This window comes from Ptiloglossa arizonensis, chromosome 13 (genome assembly GCF_051014685.1).
Source record: "Ptiloglossa arizonensis isolate GNS036 chromosome 13, iyPtiAriz1_principal, whole genome shotgun sequence".
Lineage (NCBI taxonomy): Eukaryota > Metazoa > Arthropoda > Insecta > Hymenoptera > Colletidae > Ptiloglossa > Ptiloglossa arizonensis.
The window spans coordinates 8220372-8236907 of record NC_135060.1 but is presented as its reverse complement, the minus strand read 5'-3'; the positions used below and the strand labels follow the sequence as shown (position 1 = coordinate 8236907).

Sequence of the window (16536 nt, the reverse complement as noted above, 5' to 3'; positions counted from 1 at the left end):
TTCCAACCAACCGTAGATAGACACACTCCCACCAACCCAACCAACCCAACTACCTAGTTCCAACCTGATTTTGAATCACCAACGTTTACCCCAAGTCGTCTTTGAATTTGTTCATTTTCTGTTTCTCTTTTCTTTTTCTAACCCCAGTGCTTCTTTTTAACGCGGCTGCATCGGTCCTATGTTCTCACGAGATACAAGTTTTAGTTGTCGCTTCGGTGTACGAGAACGATTGCGAGGTAAACATCATCGCGAGCATTTTCCTACGACGTTTCGATCGGTTCGTCTCGGTTCTCTTCGGAAACGAGATACAAAGGTGATTCGAGGTACAGTGAGATGTAACGTGTCTCTGGTTTTGTATTATTTTTAACCATTTGTATCTTTATTTGAACGTAACCTCTCGATTCGCGCGGTTATCGTTCATTCGAGCGAGAAGAATCGATGAAAGTTATTTCTAAGGCGAATCTAGCCCGATTATAAATATTCGATTCAGTATATTCAGTTACGTTTTCTCCGATTTATTTCCACATGTTCTATATTGGATATGTATATATTAATTTGTAATTTTTTATTTTATCGTCTGTTCCTTTTTTATTTCGTTGTATTTTAGATCATTATTGTATATTGTTTCCGAAAAGGAACTAATCGGTCGAAACGTCGAAGAGAATACCTCGAAAGAACTCTACCTCGTAATGTTCGATTCGAAGAGCATGGAAACATCGCTGCGAACTTTCATCAAACACTCGCTACATATTCATCGTGTTCGTCGAAACGACGATCGCTATACATATACGGTGTCTACCGATAGAGGAACCATTTCCTGAGACGTTCACAGAGAATACGTTCGTGTATGATTTTTAATTTTTGTGTTTCGTAAATATTAATATTCAAATGTCGTGGAAGCGTTCGAACGAGTCTCGGTGAACGATCGAAAGATACGTCGAGCGTTCACCGAGAACGTAGCGACGCGGTTAAAAATAAATCGAATTTTCAAAGAGCATTTCGGTAGATACCTGGCCTTGGTTTCGAAACGACCTTGGTCCTTCACCGATCGCCGAACGAATCGTACCTACTGAGCTCCATCATTTTTCGTTCGTCATCGCTCTATTCTCCTTCTCCCCGTGGAACTCTCGTAGGTTCCATTGGACACGATCGCGCATAATAGGTTGTTCGATAAGTTTTATCGTTTCATAAAACTTATTCAACGATACTGTTCAATGTCGTTCGATAAAACTTATCCAACAGTAGTGTTCAATGTCGTTCGATAAAACTTATCGAGCGGTACTACATTGAAGAGTACTGTTCAATGTCGTTCGACAAAACTTATGGAACAGTACTACATTGAACAGTACTGTTCAATATCGTTCGATGAAACTTGTGGAACAGTACTACATTGAACAGTACTGTTCGATATCGTTCGATAAAACTTATAGAACAGTACTGCATTGAACAGTACTGTTCAATATCGTTCGATAAAACTTATAGAACAGTACTGCATTGAACAGTACTTGAACTAACGTTCGATAAAATCATTGAGCAGTAGTGTTCAATGTTGTTCGATAAAACCATTGAGCAGTACTGTTCAATGTCGTTAGATAAAACTTATTCAACGGTACTGTTCAATATCATTCGATAAAACTTATTCAACAGTACTGTTCAATGTTGTTCGATAAAACTTATTCAACAGTACTACATTGAACAGTACTGTTCAATGTCGTTCGATAAAACATATTCAACAGTACTATATCTAACAGTACTGTTCAATGGTGTTTGATGAAACTTATTGTACAGTACTGTTCAACATCGTTCGATAAAATTTATGGAGCAGTACTGCATTGAACAGTACTGTTCAATATCGTTCGACAAAACTTATTCAACAGTACCACATTGAACAGTACTGTTCAATGTCGTTCGATAAAACATATTCAACAGTACTATATCTAACAGTACTGTTCAATGGTGTTTGATGAAACTTATCGTACTTATCGAGCAGTACTGTTCAATGTCGTTCAATTAAACTTATCGAACAGTACTAAATTGTACAATACTGTTCAATGTCGTTCGATGAAACTTATTGTACAGTATCGTTGAACGTCGTTCGATGAAACCTACTGAACAGTACCGCTCAATGTAGTACTGTTCGGTAAGTTTTATGGAACGACGAAACTGATCGAGCAACTGAGTACCGTACTGTTCAATATGTTCCATCGTCCGACAAAACTTATCGAATAACCTGGTACCGTTCAATAAGTGTTATCGAACGAGGAAACTCGTAGTACATTCATCATATATCGGCGAACGCGACGGAAGAACGACGTACGTCCGCTTCCCACGAGTCTGGTGTTCTTCCGTCGTTCGCATCGATCGTTTAATTTCGTTCACGAGCCAGGCCCCCCGCAACCACCCCCCGCCCTCGCCCCCCTCATGCTTGGTCGCTTCGATTCGTTGTAGCCGTTTTTTTCTTTTGAGTTCGCTAGCCCCTATCCTGTTCCTACTTTCTGTTCCAGATTTCGTACGAACCGTCTGCGTACGGTACGAAAGGCACCGAGAGCAACGAGGATGTAGCCGACAAGGCTGCCTGTTCACGAGAATCGCATCGAGGATGTGACGCGCGAAAGAACCGACGAACACGGAAAGGGAAGGTTTGCACCTCGAAGCGAGCTTATCGTCGCGTGCCGCCGCAGGAACAATCGACAAAGATCACTGCCAGTGTAATGACGAGCTAGAGCATCGATCCGTCCCGAGCCGTCCGTGAAATCGCTCCAGCGATCGAAATCTCTTTTTCCCCGCTGCTCGAGATCAAAGACTGAATATATCAAAGAGGGAAGATGTTGGGAGTGAGTCAACCGGGAAATCCGCCCTCGAGCCTGCGACACTCGGCGAGTTTCTCTTGTCTGCAGCGCAGTACCGCCGGCGAGGGACACCGCGCGAGGACCTCGACGTTGTTGCAACAGCCGAGCTTGCAGCTGAGCGGCAGTCATCATCAGTACTCGTCCGGTCAGACGTCGTTGTTGCAACCGTCCACCGGTACCGTTCAACACCGGGTCGAAGCGTTGGAGTCCATTCAGGACAGCAACGATTACGGTTTCGTGAAGATCAGGCCACGTTTGCGTAGCACGAACGCGACGCTTTACCACGAGGAGGAGGTCGCCGCTCAGAAGAACGCGTTATGGGACCGGGACGCGTCAGCGTTCAGCGATTGCGAGTGCGACACGAATTTCCGCGATTGCTCGTTGAAGGTTAAGGATCGCGAGCACTCGCCGAAAGGTGGCGGCGGTGGCGGCGGCGGTACCACATCGAAGAATCAGAATCCGCTCCGCGGCGCGTTGATACTGTTCACGTCGACCTCGTCCTGGTGGAAGGCCAGGCAACGGGAGGACCAATTGAACGCCGGTGGTACGGATCGCGGTTTGGCCGCCACCACCACCACCGTATCCTCCTCCGAGCGCAAGTGGTCGAGCACCTCGATGGCATCGCCGTCCAACGAACGCAAATGGCCCTCGATCACGTCACCGGCGAACGATCGCAAATGGTCCGTGGGCAACACCGCGCTCACGTCGCCCGGTAACGACCGGAAATGGACCAGATCCTCCGTATCGTCGAACTCCACCAGACAGCTGGACAGGACGTGGCGATCCCTCGGCGCTCTCCTCAGGGCACCGACCAGCAGCGGTGGTGGTTCGCACGCTGTGCAACACTCCATGTCCCACAACATGAGCGTTTCGATGATCGAGGGCGAGCACGTACGCGACGATCTACGCGGCTCCGGTTACAAGTCGTCGCGTTACCAACAGCCCACCTCCTATTCCGCCCGTGTCTCCCGCGTCAGCAGGGACATTTACCGAGAAAACGGTGAATTCAGTCAGACCGGACGATCGAAGGTCAGCCGTAGGCTCTACCAGGACGGCGTGGAATCGACCGAGAGGGACCTCGAGGATAGACATCTCCCGACCATACATCAATTCGACGACGAGTGTATCGGTGTATCCCATCGCGAGAACCTCTGCAAAGCCGAGCAGGCTGCCGCCGCTGTATCCGCGGAGAACCGCACCGCCTCGACCAGATCCAGCCGAGCTCAAAGCTTCTATCTGTTGGACGATTTCCTACGGCCCCAGCCGCAACAGAACAAGTGCATGCTGAACGTTTATCTCTCACCGTCCCACTCAAAGTCCGCGAACGATCACGGAAGATCGACCGAGGTGAAGCAAACCTCCCAGGGGAACGTCACAAACATCACGCCCCCTAGACGTCACAACTCCAGCTCGGACAGCCTCGAGGTGGCGACCAGTCCTCTACCGCCGCCCGTACCTCCACCCCCGCCACAGGTCACCAACCGGGACCGCGAACGGGCCGAGAATTTCAAGGAACAGGAGAGTGCGTGCCCGTGCAAAAAGTGCTGGACCATTATGCAACAGAACAAGTGCATGCTGAACGTCTATCTGTCACCGTCCCACTCAAAGTCCGCGAACGATCATGGACGATCCGCCGATGCGAAGCAAACATCCCAGGTAAACAACCTAAGCAACAACGTGACACCCCCGAGACGTCACGAGTCCAGCTCGGACAGCCTCGAGGTGGCCACCAGTCCTATGCCATCACCCGTACCACCGCCACCGCCACAGATCACCAACCGTGACAGAGAACGGGCCGAGAATTTCAAGGAACAGGAAAGTGTGTGCCCGTGCAAAAAGTGCTGGACCATTATGCAGCAGAGATCTTTCGTAGACGAGGTAAGTCCCCGTGGGAGAGGAGCACATCCAACGGGATGACGTAGCTTTCACCCAGACCGGGTGAACACCGTACCCGGCTCCCCAACTCGCGCGGAATTATTCCAGCTCTTTGCTCGCGAGTTCTTAAGAAAATGAACCGGTACCCGATAGAGTCCCGGAGTGATTATCACTGTCCACGTGTTACACGCAAACACTCCCCTAACCATCGAGAGGGTGGTGTTGTTCGATCCACACAGTGGTCCCCCGGTTCTGCGGATCGTTACAATGTTGTTCGAACGAACCTTCAATCGTCCATATGATTGTTCGGGTTCGTTTTGTGTTCGAATTTTTACAAAGATGAATTTTCATATTTCTGTACTTGTCGTATTATCTTCGCGAGATTCTCGTTGATGGATCGTTGTGGTTCTCACGATGGAAGTGAATCGGAACGCGGATTTCCTTCCGAGTGATTTTCATCGCGCGGTTTTGTTCACGTAAAATGTGTCGAAAGTACTCGGGACGAGAGCTCGAACTCACTTTCATCGGGAATACCTCATCGATTAAGTATTAGTATTCTCACGGAGTTACGTATTGGAAAACACGCGACTTTAACTTTCATTGGGGTATTTTCATACAGGGTAAACGATCATTCGGTGAATCTCGTTCGCTCTTCTCGTCGAAGCTTCGAACTGTGATGGAAATAGTGAAAATCAGTCGAAACGTTACCTACTTCGAGTAGATTCAATTTTGTATAACCGAGTATTGAGTAAACTCGAGTATCGAGTAAACTCAAGTATCGAGTAAACTCGAGTAGACTCAAAGTATCGAACAGATAAATTCGAATTGTCGTTTCGAGTCTTCGCTCGCTAGTTCAAGAAATATAATTTTGCAAAAATTCTCACCGAACGACGAGAAGAACCATTCCCTCGTGCTTGTAACTCAACATTGTAAATACGAAACGTATCGAAGGAGTATAAAATACGCGATTAATAATTAATAGACGAAACGTAGGTCACGTTGTACATTCACGACGATTTTTCTTTGTTTCTCCTCGCCAAGTACAATCTCGCTTACACTTTAGATTCTTGGAGCGAAGACGAAAGATCGTTCAGCAAACAATTGAAATGAAAACTATCGAAACGACGCGTGGATATTGTTAATTAAAAGCCACGAGACCCGTTCGGTGAGTCGCGTTGGTAATTTCCCTAGATTTCTTTTGCACGGTGTTGCACGCTGTCACTGTTGTTGCACCAGGAAGTGGATGAAAGGAACTTGTTGAGACGAAGTCACGGTAGCCAAAACGAGTAAATAGAAACGATGGTATAAATTGAGACGCTTCTGTCGCGTAGCTACGAGAAAATTTCTCCGAAGTATACCCCGAGTAGCTAGGAATATGCAGTCGATAAATCAAACGTCTCGTTGGTTTCTGCTTCTCAAATTTTACGTGGACGTCGTCGAATCGCGTGGTAGAAATCGATATGTTTGTTCGATGGAAAATGGAATGCCTTCTGACGGAATAAATTCAAACTTTCGTACGCGATCGTTGATAAATGTGCGAGTAATTTCACGTTTTTCGTATCTTCGATGCACCAGGGATTACGAAAACAGTTTCGACGAGGAGACTTGACTAATGGTTAAAGATTGCAGTATTTGTTATTCGGTTATGGAAACACGCGTTCTCGATAAAATGACAAAATTAACGCGATACGAACATCTTTTGTGTTTGTAGAAAATTTCATCGAAGTTTCCGGGAAGTTGATAAACTTTCGTAACAGTATGCTTGTTGAAAAGTTTCCTTCTTCCATGAATTCGAATAATTTTCATAAGTAGGTATACCCTCGTTGATTCGGTCGATGACCAACATGAATTATTTACTTACTTCGTAACATTCCAAGATACAAATAGACTCCGTGTACGACTTTTGACTCGTGAATTTATCAATTTTTCTTTGGATCGTGCACAAAGGATATTTACTTTTCGTTTATCGAGAAATTAAATTGAATCGAATAGAAACTCGTATCGTCGTTTATAAACGAAGCCGATTCTAAATTATTCAGCGATCGTCGCATATTTGGCACAGGAGATTGTAATCGATTCGATTAATATTGTTGCGCATAAATGTGTACTCATTAACCTATCACGATAGCGTGGAAAAAGTAGTTTCGTCGTTCGAACAGAGAACGTTCTATATTGGTGGCTGCGGTGGACGCAACTACTGGTATCGATCTAACCCTGACTTTTTGACTTATAGCTAGACAGGTCTGTAAAAATGTCTCTGCAAGGAACCGCTGAATCTGCATCGAAACACTTTTTCCAATCGTGTTCGTGCCGAGGATGCAAATACGCCACTCGTATACGTACACCGTGATTTTACAGTAAATTGTACCAATCGTGCTTAAAAATTCCTTAAATGTTTCCTTCGAGATTTCCCAATGCTCGAAACTTTATTCGTATCGTTAAGGTTTCATCGAAATTATAGAAAAATTGAAACCGTGTTGTATCGTTCGATCGTATTAAAACTATTGTAAAAACAGGAGATCGATGGATCTACGATATCGAAAACTTTTTCCCCCAGTTTCGAGGCATAGAATGCACTTGGTAAATTTTCACTTCGCTTCGACAGGTTGAATGTCACGACGGTCATCGATGACTTATAAAGTTTCTTTAACGCGCTTACAAGAAATGATACTCGTAAACTTTTAAACAACGTTACCGTTGTCAATTAAACAACGAGTACCCCGAGAAGTTGAATGTTTCTACTTTTTGTGTTAGAAATTGAAATAGAAAATCTTAAAGACGTCCTAAAATTGGATAAATTGATGCTAAAAGTTAATGCATTGAAGACTTTTCGCGCTAGAGTTTGAAATAGAAGATCTTAAAAAGAAGAATATTCTAAAATATAAAAAAATTGACGCCAAAAGTTAATGCATTGAAGACTTTTCACGCTACAGTTTGAAATAGAAAATCTTAAAGACGAGAACGTTTTAAAATTTGAAAAATTCCCGCGAAAAGTCAACATATTGAAGACTTTTCGCGTTACAGTTTGAAATAGAAAATCTTAAAGACAAGAATTTCCAAAAATATGAAAAATTTCCGCGAAAAATCAACGCGTGGCGAACTCTTCGCGCTACAGTTTGAAATAGAAGATCTTAAAGAAAAGAATATCCAAAAATATGAAAAATTCCCGCGAAGAATCAACGCGTGGCAAACTCTTCGCGCTACAATTTAAACTAAAAGATCTTAAAGACGTGTACGTTCTAAAATATGAAAAATTCCCGCGAAAGATCAACGCGTCGAGGATCGTCTTCAATGGTAACTGTCCTCGACGCAACGATAGACACCCGTCATAGAATTTGTCCCGCGAGCACCAATTAGATAACGTCGAATGGTCGCGGGTCCGAATAGTCTGGTCGTAGTCGTGTCGCGCGCGTAATATCGTCGTTATTACTTGCATTCTGAAACACGATGATGACGCGGGTGGTACCATTCGAGGCGAGACGATGGTCGATCGTGGAACGTGACATCTGAGGATTGTTCGTTTTACGAGTTCGCGAGCTTGCCAGGTCGCATCCGATACCCTGGGGTTCGTTCATTGTCGGAGTTGAGCGACAGCACGTGCCGACGAGGTCGTGCCCGATAATAGGTTCGATCCATCGCTCGTAATTTTCGCTAATTCGATCCAGAGGCGACGAAACGAGCAATCTACGTTACGTGCTTACCTATCGTGCGTATCGCGAAATCGAGTGGGACGTCGGGACGCGAAACGTTTCGGTGTATCAAGTTTCTAGATCGGTGCGAGCTAGGTTCAATTGTTGGCCGCTCGTTGGTCTTTTAATCGGTGAAAATTGACGACAGCCCGTTTCTTCCGGTGAAAGTTAGCTTCGATAAAGTTAACGCTATTCTTGTACTCGGTAGCCGCGAACCTCGATGAAACCTGGAACGGTTTCTATACTTTTCAACGCAGAACGTAGGTGTTCGAAATCGCGAACGTTTCCTCTCCGGTTTCACTCGGTTGGAAGTCGATCGGTGATGTTTCCGTGAGAAGCTTATTATCCCCGATATAGAGCCGGGATTGAAATACCTCTCGTAAAAACACTTTTGTCGCGAATCACCGGTTCATTTCGCGCAGCTCGATGTTGCGCGGTGTTGTGTACTTTGCGTACACGTAATTTTATTTCTATCTTTCTAATAATCTTATGTCAGTTATAGAGCTGGGATTGAATTACCTCCCGTAAAAACGCTTTTGTCGCGAAATCACGGTTCATTTCGCGTAGCTCGATGTTGCGCGTTGTTGTGTACTTTGCGTACACGTAATTTTACTTCTATCTTTCTAATAATCTTCTTTCAGTTATAGAGCTGGGATTGAAATACCTCTCGTAAAAACACTTTTGTCGCGAAATCACGGTTCATTTCGCGTACTCGATGTTGCGCGGTGTTGCGTACTTTGCGTACACGTAATTTTATTTCTATCTTTCTAATAATCTTCTTTCAGTTTGCGCGTCGAATCGTGCCGATACGATTCTTCGTGCTGGATTGTCATCATTGTTGAAATCATTGGCGCACGAGAATACGAGAAACGTTGGATCGCGAACGAGAAGTATTCGAACGTGTACGTACATCGTGGCGGTGATCTCGAGCGGAAATTGTTATCGGAATTCTGGAAAGCACGTTATGGAAAATACTTATCGTCGATACGAGTGTTACGCGCGTAAGAATTCCCTCGCGCGAGCACGTTCTCTCTCTCTCTCTCTCTCGAGCCCCAATTAGCCATTGTGTACACTTACGAGGGCTCGTTGAAAAGTTTTCCCGCTAAACACAAGCACCTAGTCGTTCACGAGGAAGCTCGCGGAGCTTGTCCCGTTTCGAGCGCGTAAATCGGACGAATCCAATTAAATATTTCGAACAATTCCAATTAAATATTTCGAACAATTCCAACTAAGGATTACCAAGAAGATGAATCTTTTATTAAGAGAGTCATCACGTGACGACAGACAAGTGTCGTCTGAATCTACTCAATATCCAACGCTTCGTTGAACCGTAGTAGAAGAAGGTGTAGCAAGAGACACAAGTATTCAGTTTGAAGGTTAGACTTAGATTCTCTGGTTTATTCACACGTGAATCTACATATATCTTATCCTATTGGATAACTTTGGGATATAGTGGGTGAAAGTGGGGATCAGAGCAAAGTTCAATCGATATCATACAGTTACTGTCATTCCTGGACTATGAATTGTTTCTGTGAATCTATTTGACTTTAATACATGGTTGAACCCTACTAAAAGAAGGTTTAGCAAGAGACACGAGTATTCAGTTTGAATATTAGACTTAGATTCTCCAGTTTATTCACACATGGGTCTACATATACCATATCCTATTGAATAGCTTTATTCAACCAATTTCATCCAGGTACTGTCATTCCTGGACTATGGGTGAATCTACTCGACTTTAACACATAGTTGAACCGTAGCAAGAGACACAAGTATTCAGTTTGAATATTAGACTTAGATTCTTCGGTTTATTCGCACATGGGTCTACATGTTCTGTACATGTAGACCCATGTACATGTTATATCTTATCCTATTGGATAGCTTTGGGATACAGTAGGTGAAAGTGGAGATCAGGGCAAAGTTCAAGCAATTTCATCCAGGTACTGTCATTCCTGGACTATGGGTCATTTTTGTGAACCTACTCGACTTTAACACATAGTTGAACCGTAGAAAGATACACAAGTATTCAGTTTGAATATTAGACTTAGATTTTCCAGTTTATTCACACATGGATCCACATACATCATATCCTATTGAATACCTTTGGGACACAGTAGGTGAAAATGGTATCAGTGCAAAGTTCGACCAATTTCATCCAAGTACCATCATTCCTGTACCACGGTTTGTTTTCGGCGACTCGCGAGGGCAAGGTTTATTCCATGTCTTTCGATGATGCACAATCTTCGAACGATGAGCAGTCTTCAGTTTCATAGCCCCGTTGTTATCGCGCGTTTGAATTGGATCGCTGGCCCTGACCCCTTATTTCGTCAGTCGTGCTGCGATTCGAACGCGAAGCCCGTTATTCTTGGGACGCAGAAGGGTACAGAGTGCCGAAGGAAGTCGTATTTCTATCCGTTCGGTATCTACTCTATTATTAGTAACCGGTGTAACGGCGGTAGACGGTTCGACTGGATTTCCGTTCGATTTTAAACACCACCGGCACCGTGTTATCCTTCGTGGCCGTAGGCTCTCCGGCTTCCAGCTTCTTTCGTGCCCCGTACCGCGGCCTTATTGCGGATTTTCAGCACGTAGCCTCGCGGTAGCGCGAGTTTCGCTCGGCGCGTCGAACTCGCGGCGACGAATTCACGCGGAAACGTCGGCACGTACGGAGCGATCCTTAATCGCGTGTCGGAAGGTCGGGAGATAAATCTAAAATGGAAAACGCCAGGGAAATGTTCAACGAGCGCGAAAGCTACCGCCGTTTACTTGACGAGTTACGACGATTTAAAGCAAACGTGAGCTACGCGACGAACGGATCGCTATTTCGCGACGATAATGCGACAATATCGCTTCCAGTGTCATCGTGGAATAACGTACGATGGATTCCAACGTTTTTCTTTCATTTTAACCCTTTCGTGGTAACAGTCTCCGTTGGAACGCTCGTCGAGGCGCTGGGATGAAAAGAATTGCGCGCTGATAGTCGTTTAGGTTTACAATGAGCGCTTGATTAATTGCCTGTCTTGCAATTTTTACGAAATCGCTCCACAAAGTGTCTATCTGTTTTTGTTTTGTTTTTTTTTTTTTCATATATTGGTCGTGGTATTCTTATGTTAAGAAAGTGACTTTAAGCAGGTAAATAAGTTCTTTTTATTGTGAAACGTGAAAGGAATTACGTGTAAATGTGTATATGATATTTTACGTTAGTATGAATTATAAACGCAACTGAAAATTTCATTTAGAGTGGTAACGGGATGTATACTTTTTGTGTAAAAAGTATGTTTGCACGTAAGACCGTGACTGTCACGGCTAGTCAATCAGAGAGCGTCAGTCTCGTCCTTGACAGTCACGGGATTGGCAAGGAGTTAAGAAGGTTTCTTTCGCGGTTCACGACTTCTTTAAGTCGTAAAATTAATCTGGAACGGAACATTTTTATATACTTCGCATACGTACGTTTACACTTCACAGGAACGTAATATTTAAATTCTAAATTGAATTCCAAATCACGAAGTTTTCCCCGATTGGAAATATTAGGTTGCTCGGAAAGTCGTTTCGTTTTTTCTGGTGAAAATGAAACACGATTTGTATAAACATTTGATTAAATTATATATTCTCCATACTTTGGAAAACGAAATAACTTTCCGAACAACCTAATGGTACACTGAATCGGGTTAATATAGTATACATATTTCGATGAAACATTTCATTTGAAAGAAAATGAAAAAACAAAATTTCCACGCATTCGGGACAATTTTCCAAAACTCTACTTGCGGTTTTCGAATTGAAAAATAGCAATTTCGTAGCAAACGTACGAAGAACCGTACCGTTAACGTTTATAATTTCCCGTGGAAATAGTGTCTCGCGTTGAGCGACCATAACCACCTGTTGTGCGCGAACGACTTCTCGTGAAGAGCACCTATCGTCGAGGAGAAAGAACGGTGAGATCGCACGGAGTCACGGTAAAATCAATTGGTCGCTCAAGGACATAGGGGCGTTACCCCCACCATCTCTACCTGTTGTCTCTTCGCGCGGATCTAACCCAGACCCGAGCCAGACGCGCAGCGGCTGTTCCTCGAGCTATATAGTTAGGTCTACGTAAACTTGGTTGACCGCTTAAGGCCGTTCCAAGTCAAACTCACCGTACCAGTTTGGCTGCTCTGTTATTGTGTATCTTGGTTTCGCCCCGTTGGTTGGTTTACAGCCAGTACGAGAGTCACGGAGCTAACGAGACGTACGCGTGTGCGAGAACACCGAGAAAATCGATACGAGAGCGAAAGAGAAAAGCAAATGAGTTCGATCGGTGGTAAGAAGACGAACGTAAGTTATACCGTGGTAATGTATCGTTGCGTTACAGGTTGGACGGAAATTTTTAGTACAATCGGAAAATTTGACCACTGGTTGTTTAAAAAATAATCGAAAATGGGAAACAAGAGGTTTCTTTGTGATGATCGTTCGCAAATATTCGAAATACGGATATATAATATTTAAACGATAATGAATTAAAAAGAGACATTAAACTGTTTTTCATAATTTGTGTAGATTACACAGGGCGAAGTATCTTAAGTATCCTTACGTATAAATATTTCTTTTCTCTCTACTAATTATTCGCCAAATTGAACTCTTCTACCCCTCCTAAAAAGAAAATACATATCGTTAATTGTATACAAACTTTTCCCCGTACCCGAGTCAAAGTTAACATTCAATCCTTAGTGTATTCTCAATTTTGTTCAGTCAATACTTCCTGCTATACTTCCTTGGCCCTTTCGTTATCCGATAAACAGAAAAAAAACACAATTTCCACGCGTTCATGACAATTTTCCAAAACTCTACTTGTAGTTTTCAAATCGAGAAACCCACCAACCACTAGTCGTTCGTCCCAACTTGGATAATTGTACGAGTAAAGAAATCTGCATTTCTTCTTGAACAAATTTCCATTCATAATATTTCACCGATACTATTTTCTCAATTAATCGCTAAGATTTCTCAAACCTAATAATATCCCATGATCGATAAATCGATCGAACCGCTAACCGTTCGTTCCAACTTGGATAATTGCACGAGGAAAGAAATCTGCATTTCTTCTCGAACAAATTTCCATTCATAATATTTCACCGATACTACTTTCTCAATTAATCGCTAAGATTTCTCAAACCTAATAATATCCCATGATCGATAAATCGATCGAACCGACAACTCGCGCGTACCCGATCGCGATCTCGTGAAACGCGCGAGCGTTTTGGCACCGTTCGAAATATCCGCGCGGGGATATTTTTATCGTCGGTAGACGCCGCGTCGCAACATTTCGAGCGGTTCGTTGTTCGAAGCGGTCGCTGTTTACGAGCGATCCCGTAGCTTTTCTCGCGGATAAATTCAAGAGAGAGAGAGAGAAACGATGCACGAGCATCCTCGATGATCCGAATCACGACAGTGTTTCCCGTTTAACGAGTCGAGAGACTTTTGTGTCGATCGGTCTTTTGTCTCGGTCTCTTTGTTGCCACGATTTTAGCGGCGATGCGTAACTTCGAGGGCTTCCCTCCGTTCTTTCACGCTCGTTTGTCGGTTCCGTCGTTCTTTTTATTTTTCTTTTTTTTCCTTCTTCTTCGTATTTTTTTTTCTTTTTTTTTCCCCCTTCTCTCGCAATATCAAGACGTCCTAGGTCAGGGACGCGTAACCTACGCATCCGGCCCAGACAGCCGCTTCCACCGGCCGTTGAAAAGCACGTAGTCTGCCGCTAATTCAACGTCTGCCGCGGCAAATTGCTGCTGCTTATTTACTCTTTTTTTTCCCTTCTTTTTTTTTCCATTCCCAAGAACCTGGCGTTAAATTCGTGCGATTTCTAGTTCCGTGCACCGCGCGGTGCATCGTGCATCCGCGCGGTGCATCGTGCATCCCTCGATGCACGGTTGCGATCCACGGTGTCGCATGGGTCGCGTTGTGCGGTTAAATGTAAGTTTACACGGAAATGGGAGAGTACTAGGTTGTTCGATAGTGTCGTTTTTTCCGTTGTGAAAAAATACTATGACACTTTGTTGTTTTGAACAATTGTAAATGTACGAACGAATCGATTGATGTAGATGAAAATTCATGTATGTTCGTTGTGACAGTAGTAGCATTTTTAGAAATATAATACGACGAACTTAATAGCTCCGTTTCTTATCGAACGACGATATTTATCGAGCAACTTATTATAATCTATATTTTTCTCGTTGATATCGTCGGGAGATTGAACTGTTTTTCATTTTTGTTGTTAGGAGAGATTCGATTCGATGTGCAAATTTTTCCTCGAATTTAATTTCTCTTCGACTCTTCGATCCGTGTTCTTTTTTAGGAATAATCGTATAAGCGAGTGATACTCGTTTTATAAATAATTAATCTATCGAAGAAAAGTTACAATCGAGTGAATTAATTCTTACGGTTTTCGATACGTGAAAATTAGAAGGTAAAGTAACTGGATTATCGATCAGTACCGTCGCGTTCAGGAATTCGTTTATTTATTCATTAGCCGGGAAATATTTTTCCACGTTTTCTCGCATTCGTGTAAAAAATTGCTACGTATTGGTAACCCTCCAAGGGCACGAATCCTTTATCCAGCACGAACAATTTACGCGGCTGGTATAAAAGCTTTTTCGTTGGAAGATACGAGCGCATCGCGCATGAAATATTCACTTTTCTAATCTCGATGGGAACGATAATCCGGTAATTTTCACATCCAATTATCGTTGAAAATCCTACGGATGAAATCCGTGGGTCTCTGCGCTAATAACGAAGCGGAATTAAAAGTTACAGAGACTGTAGTAAAGGTCGACGCGAACCAAGTTTCCGCAACTTTTCATTCTGTGTTCTTATTATACGGTGTTCCATGCAAGTGGATCAAACTGTGGCTCTACGAACCTGTAAAAGACAAATTCAACGACATCGAGCAATGCACGTGTGTATTTGTTTAATCTGGAAATGGAAACGTGTCGAAAATTCAATGTCACCTTTGATTTTTCAAATCATTTATGTACTATACATGTTATAAATGTAACTATACATTTTATTTAGTAGACTGATCATCTTAGCAAAATAATACTATATTTAAAAGAATCTACATTAATTCTTCGATCCAGATACAATATCGAGAAAATAAAATTCAGATATGTTCCAAGATGATCGATTTTCGATTCGAGTGTCTCAATTTCTTTTATTGTAAAGAATAAAGAGACGAAAAATATATAGGATCGTTACAGAAAAAAAAAGAACTCTAAAATTTCCAAAACACCTCTACTATCGAAGTAGATGCACATGAATGGTGCGTTAAACTGTTTCTATCTTTTACCTCTTGCAAGCTGTGCCTAGTCCTGGTACCAACTTACTACCTAGTTCGTTAGGTAGTACAAAACATCACGTAAAGTATGCGAATCGATTTGTCAGTCGAAGTCGCGTTTTGCTCATCGAAATGGGCCAAACACGTGCGTCCTTCACCTGACGTTTATCCGCCTCCCCCGAGACACAAGCGCGATTTCCATTGACCTTAGGCTATAAATACGTAGTTGAAATATTCAATTATCGCGAGTTATACACGGTGGTATTTTCATACAAAATGCAACAATGTTCGTACCGACGATCCTCCTTACATTGTCGTTTGATTTCTACGTTGGTCGAGGAAACGTTCGATTTCTACGTTCGTTGAGTAATCGTTCGATTTCTACGTTGGTAGAGGAAACGTTCGATTTCTATATTGGTCGAACAAACGTTTGATTTTTACATTCATCGAGCAAACATTCGATTTGTATGTTGGTCGAGTAAACGATCGATTTCTACGTTCGTCGATCAATAGTTTGATTACTACGTTCGTCGATCAATAGTTTGATTTCTACGTTAGTTGTTCAATCGTTCGATTTTTACGTTGATCGAGTAATCGTTCGATTGTATGTTGGTCGAACAATTGTTCAATTTTTATGTTCGTCCAGCAATCGTTCGATTTCTATATTGGTCGAGCAAACGTTCGATTGCTATGTTGGTTGAGCAAACGTTCGATTTTTACATTGGTCGAGCAATCGTTCGATTTCTACGTTCGTCGATCAATAGTTTGATTATTACGTTCGTCGATCAATAGTTTGATTTCTACGTTAGTCGTTCAATCG

The 16536-nt window shown here is 43.1% G+C and overlaps 1 protein-coding gene across 3 annotated transcripts in view; it reads left to right on the top strand.

Annotated features, from left to right (window-relative positions):
• Positions 1-16536, top strand: part of LOC143154062 (uncharacterized) — a 419640-nt gene that overhangs the window by 112066 nt on the left and 291038 nt on the right. For all 3 annotated transcript variants that reach the window (XM_076325839.1, XM_076325838.1, XM_076325837.1), the window contains exon 2: positions 2505-4727. In XM_076325839.1, the coding sequence (XP_076181954.1) occupies positions 2826-4727 (1902 nt within the window). In that variant the 5' untranslated portion in view covers positions 2505-2825. The remainder of the gene's footprint in view (positions 1-2504; positions 4728-16536) is intronic.